Source organism: Ornithodoros turicata, unplaced genomic scaffold, assembly GCF_037126465.1.
Source record: "Ornithodoros turicata isolate Travis unplaced genomic scaffold, ASM3712646v1 Chromosome22, whole genome shotgun sequence".
NCBI lineage: Eukaryota > Metazoa > Arthropoda > Arachnida > Ixodida > Argasidae > Ornithodoros > Ornithodoros turicata.
The window spans coordinates 711,223-717,222 of NW_026999340.1; the positions used below are offsets into that span (position 1 = coordinate 711,223).

At 44.4% G+C, this 6,000-nt stretch overlaps 1 protein-coding gene across 1 annotated transcript; it reads left to right on the forward strand.

Moving 5' to 3' along the window:
• The first annotated feature begins 1,378 nt into the window (after positions 1-1,378).
• On the forward strand, positions 1,379-4,743 carry LOC135373224 (uncharacterized). The gene is made up of 4 exons (XM_064606459.1): positions 1,379-1,417; positions 2,831-3,450; positions 3,945-4,020; positions 4,123-4,743. The coding sequence occupies exons 1-4, from the start codon at positions 1,379-1,381 to the stop codon at positions 4,741-4,743; spliced, it is 1,356 nt and encodes a 451-aa protein (XP_064462529.1).
• Positions 4,744-6,000: the final 1,257 nt, after the last annotated feature.

Consider the following 6,000-nt stretch of genomic DNA (forward strand, 5'->3'; position numbering starts at 1 on the left):
AACTTTCGCAGAAGAGCATTGCCCTGGGTCAGCATATGCCGTCCGACTTCAACAGGAAACCCCGTGGTTTGCAAGACCTTGACAGGTGGAAGGCCACTGAGTTTCGAACCATGTTATTGTATACGGGACCAGTGGTACTTTATCAGGTCATACCCAGTGACATGTATGCGAACTATATGGTCTTGCACGTAGCTGTAACAATCCTGACCAGCCTTGATCTTTATGAAAGGCATTTGGAGTATGCCGAACGTTTGCTTCGATACTTTGTTGAGATGTTTTCTTCAACATATGGCCGCCACCTTATATCGTACAACATCCATGGTCTTCTTCATCTTGCTGCAGATGCCGGAACACATGGACCGTTAGACAGCTGGTCAGCATTTCCTTTTGAAAACCATATGCAAACTTTGAAAAACATGAAAAGGAAACCTGAGAGGGCATTGGAACAATTCGTCAACAGGATCACTGAAAGGAGAAGCGTAATGGAACCAGAGTGTCCGCAGAGCAACCAGATAGCATCTTCCCAAAAACACCGCAATGGGCCAGTGATTGACAATTGTCAGGGTTTGCAGTATAAAAAGTTCAAGTTCCAGGAAAGTTTATGTTGCAAGCAAATGGAAGAGACTGCGTCTGCATGCTAAGTGATGGAAGCGCAGTAGAAATCCAGAACATCATTCTTGCACACCCAACACAGCAGCTGTACATAGTAGGCAGGAAATTCCTGCAAAAGCATGACCTCTACACGTACCCATGCAATCTGCGATACTTGGGATATATAGAGTGTCGCATATGTCCCCACTGCAGTCATGGCCATTGTCTAACGTGGAGCGCAAATGCGTGAAGCTCCCTTTCGGGACTGCCCATGCCATCATACCACTTCACCATGCTGTGTAGGATGGGTCATCACCATAATTATTTTTTTGCCTTCTCCATACTTTGCAGATGAGAAACTGTTCGCAGTCGTAAAATTCCCGGACGAAGATGACTGTATTGCGGTTGTTCATGTAAATTGGCTGAACGGGGGGGGGGGGGTGCATGTGGCCTCCTGAAAAAAAATGGCAATAAGCTGCGGGCACTCATTGAAGAAGGAACGATTCCAGCAGAGAATAGACCTATCTCACGTTGAGTTTTGCAACGCCGCCGCTGCCGCGAGGGATTCTGGGGTGCGTAGTCCTGGGAGCGGTGAGGCGAGGCGATCGCATTGTTCTTTTGAGGTGACTTGCAGGCTGTAATATCTCTTCTCGTGGCCTACGAGGTACGACTCACGTTTTGACATGGTGGGATTTACCTGTTGCGTCCCTGGCTGCTATAACAACAGCGCGAAAAACAAAGGGTTAGGCTTCTACAGCTTTCCGAAGGAGAAACGCCCAAGAGAGGAATGGATTGCGAGAATCGGTCGAGCGGGCAACAAAGACCGGTAAGTTTGAACGCAGTCCACAGTTTTGCATTTGAAATGTCATGACATTAGGTGCTTCACATTAAGTGTTAGCTAGGTGAAAGGAAGTCTGTGGGGGGAGCCGATATTTTCAATAGAAAAATCTCCATTCGAAATATCGGTTCCCCGCTGTGGCTCTTTCACTAGAGTTTTACGGGATCGCTGGATACTTCCTCGATTAAATATTAGCTGCAAAGATAGAATGTGCGTCGCAGGCTCCGTGTTGCGCGGTTTCTTGCTGTGTGCACATGCATGCATGTCTTCCTCTGTTGTAGAAAGGAGTGTTGTTCACAGAGGCAGCCGCGATTGTCTCAGTTAGCGCATGACATATACCGTCGCTTTTCTGTGTTCCAGGTTTTCAAAGTTCGCGCCCACTATCGGGCACAGAGTATGTGGTGCCCACTTTGTTGGAGGCCGCAAGTAGTACATGGTTCGCGTGCCGACGATCTTTCCACTGAGACCGCAGGGCCGCACAGAAAGGCGCACCATCTCCCGAAAGACAGCTGTCCCAAATTTGGTAGGAATATCGATCTGCTTTTAACATTAACACATTACCTACTGCACCACGCCAGAAGCTTACACAACAGCACCTTAATCTTTGTAATATACACTGCATTTTGTTGCGTTCTTTATTTTATTTATTTATTTATTTATTTAAAGTACCCCAAAGGCTCATAAGAGCGCTACATGGGGGAGTAGGACGATACAAGCATGTCAGCAACACAAACACGATGAAAACAAATATCAGTATGTATAAAACACTGAACCAGTCACATTGCTTGGCTGGCACGAAAAGCAAAGCATATAATAGAAAAAACATAAATGCTACATTATAAAAAGAGTACAGACATCAAACGGGAAGTTGGCCACGGAAATTATTGTAGTCAACGAGCTCAGCTAGGTCAGAGGGAAGGTCATTCCAGGTAATTGCGGTTCGACAAAAAATGATTTCGCAAAGGTGTCTGTTCGACATTGAAAATGATCTACTTTGCATCGATGGTCGAAACGTGGGAATATAACTGTAGAGCGGGTAAGCAGAGAAAGGTTAGGTGGGGTACTGTGGACGAATCTGTGTAAAAGTGATAACCTGGTGACGGTTCAGCGACTGTCCAGGCTAGGGAGCTCAAGTAGCTGTTTAATTGCCGTTACCGAAGAACTTCGCAAGTAGTCGCTGACAATGAAACGAGCTGCTCTGTTCTGGACAGCCTCTAAAGCAGAGCACTAGTAGCGCTGAGGGGGATCCCAGATAGCTGAAGCATACTCCCATTTGGAGATGAGAACTACATACGAACAGTGGCACTCCTTTTTTGATATCATGCAGATATTTTTGAATAGATGGGCATTATATGGGCTTGGAGCTGGTAGAGTTTTTAATCTTGACTGTACTCTGTATAGCACACCCCATCAGAGGAGCCGTCTACATCTGCCACCACTGCATCCAACCACAGTGTAGAGCTTGCGAGGAATGACCACATCACTGATGGATCCGTTGTTCCTGAGCACGGGCACGGGCTTCCGACTCAGTGTTTGGACGAGCTACGTGCAATCATCCTGAGCCAAAAAGTCATGTTACTTGAGTTGCAAGAAAAAGTCAGTGAAGCCAAGGAAGATGCAGAGGCCCAAAGGATTAGACTCAGGCAGACAGAAGTGGCAGCAGCAGACAAGTTCAATGAAATTAAAAAAGAAGACAGTGTGCTCAGAAGTCAACTTGCCTATTTGCAAGCTGAGGTGGACACACTCAAGGAGAGACTAGAAGCAAAAACTGAAGAATTCTCGTACAGTGCACTCCTTAGTGAGCCCAGAAAAATGAGATACTATACTGGCTTTTCTTCACCAGAGCTACTTAAGGGGTTCTTCTCATTCTTGCAACCACAAATCGAACATCTTCAATATTGGCAAGCGTCACCAAAGACAACAAGCAGGGACAGAAGATTTGTTCTGTCCTCAGAAGATCAGCTGCTTCTTACTCTTATGAGGCTAAGGCTTGGACTGGATGGTGTGGACCTGACTTACAGGTACGGTCTCTTACACTTCCGCCCCGACAAGAACAATACCATCCAATTTCCAGTGCCTGAAAATGCACTACTCAAAGTTTATTCGGTTAAGGGCGAGACATTTATTAACCATGGGCACAGATCATTAGGGATTTTCTTTTTTTTTTTAGTCATATGAAGGACACATATCCCACTCCAAGTTGACTCAGAGCAGCTTTCTCCATCCACTGTGATCCTCTGTTCTGTGGTTGGCATGTCTGTCGTCACCCGAATTCATGTCCGAAAGGAATGTGGGGAGATAGTCAAAGCACATGACATTCGCCATCTTTCTTAAAATTTCTCCAAAAATATGTGGTGTTTCAGGAACAGTCTTCTAGCATTGTTTATCCCTTTCCCATGTGAACGCAACATTATTAGAGTTTTGAAATTGCCCTGTGGCCACGAGACTCTCCTTATGGATGCCATAGTGGTCATGTGTTTCTAAGGTAATACAATAAAGTGATTGTGTTTTGCAGATTTGGAGTATCTGAGAGCACAGTGTCAAGAATCTGGATCACATGGGTGGACTTCCTGTACAACCGCCTTCGCCAGGTGATTAGTTCATATCACATGTGCCATGACGACAAACTCACTATTAACTGTGAGTCACAGGTGTGGCACGCATGCCTGTTAACAATCCATGTACACTTGCAGGTGCCAACTGTTCTCACACCCGAGTTGTGTGACAAGTACAGGCCACAACCATTCAAGGACAAAAGCTACTCAACTGTTGATGGGATCCTTGATTGCACGGAAATATTCATAGAAACCCCATCATCGTTTCGTGTGCAGAGTGACACATATTCCAACTATAAAAAACATAATACTGCTAAGGGACTGGTAATGTGCAGCCCCAATGGCCTGGTGACATATGTGTCTGACCTTTCACCGGGGCGACTTTCAGACAAGGACCTAACTATTAGCAGTGGGGTCCTCGAGACGATTTGTGCCAGTAGAAGCGTCATGGCTGATCGTGGATTTCTCATTGAGGAAGAGTGCAGGAAACGTTCTATTGCTTTGAACATTCCACCTTTCATGAGAGGAAAGAGCCAACTCAGCCAGGAGGAAGAACAGGAAACAAGAAAAATTGCAAGCATTCGGATTCACATTGAAAGGGTGATCAGGCGCATCAAAAATTATAAGATACTGGCTACTGTCCTCCCAAACACCATGACCTACCAGTTAAACAAGATATGGCATATCTGTGCTCGCATCATCAATTTCACGGACAGGCCACTGCTGGACAAGAGTGCTACACCAGATGCTGAAAACTGAGCATGTGTATTATATGAATTCACAACTGTTCGCAAACCTGATGTTCTTGTTATTCTGTCACAGTCCTGCATGCAGTTGCCTATAAAGGGTTTCTAGTGCTACGTGTTTCAGGAAGAGTGTGACAAGAAACAGTGGTTATCTCACTAGCCACAAAGCGTTGGTTTTCAGTGATATTTTAAACGTCAAGACATACGGTTCACCCAGTAGGCCGATTTTGATTCTGAAAAAAGCTACATTGGAACCATACCAGTATCGTTAATAATTAAAAAGTTAATTACTGTAAATTAAGACGTGATTGAATGAGGTCGACAGGTGACCCAAGAACGAGCTCCCCAGCGTACAATTGATTTTGTTCAGAAATGATTACCTGATTTATAAAAGATCTGTTCAGTTAGCTTGAACACACTGTATATTATAATATTTAGGATTGTGGTGCTAATAATGCAGAAATCAGAGATAATGCAAAATGTACACACTTGCACAAGTTTATTGCAGTTAGGAGGTGCAGAATGCACAGTGGTACGTACCTTGGAATGGTACCTTGCATCATATTGCACATATCTGACATCTCGGAGAGTGACTATGTTACAGTGCAACTATTGCCGGCCCATAATAAAATACGCTCCCAAAATCGCAGCACACTTTTTCCGAATACAGAAATCGATGTAAAACAAGTCAATGACGCAGGTGAATGAAAAGTACGCCACATGGGACTCTACCAGTAAGACAAATTGTAAGTAAAATATGTAAAACAGTATACTCTACCATTGCATAACTAGAATGTTAAAAGAACAGTACCGACCAAACATGGTACGCATATCACAGAAGCAATCAAAGCAATTGCACTTTGCCAGGAAAATTCTCAGAATCGTAGGCTTTGACCACCCACATAAAGAAAGATGGTAGTCATTGTTCACCGTCGGCTTGTCTCCGAGCTGTTACTGGCGTTATAAAAATACGATACTTTGTACTGGCCTAAAAAAGCATAAATAATGGTATAACAATTCTGTGACTGCAGGCTTTCCCACCAATTTTACTCGATGTGGCACCTAAATTTATCCACATTCAACGTAAATTCAAAGGTACGAGGGTTAATTTAGTTAGCACCTCCATTAAAACTGTGGGGGAAAACCCTATACAGTTGTGCAACTGTCCAAACTGGTGTCTATGACGTGTGATGTTTGTCACAATGCCCCTGTGATCTTTGGCACAATGCACGTGTATGCAAAAACCTCTAGCCTAGCCATTAACTCGTTG

Bases quoted from the DNA above. Each gene is read 5' to 3' on its own strand.
- LOC135373224 (XM_064606459.1), top strand. From the start codon at position 1,379: ATGGATTGCGAGAATCGGTCGAGCGGGCAACAAAGACCG. The intron at 1,418-2,830 runs GTAAGTTTGAAC...TACTCTGTATAG, and splicing joins CGAGCGGGCAACAAAGACCG to CACACCCCATCAGAGGAGCC. The intron at 3,451-3,944 runs GTACGGTCTCTT...TGTGTTTTGCAG, and splicing joins GGTGTGGACCTGACTTACAG to ATTTGGAGTATCTGAGAGCA.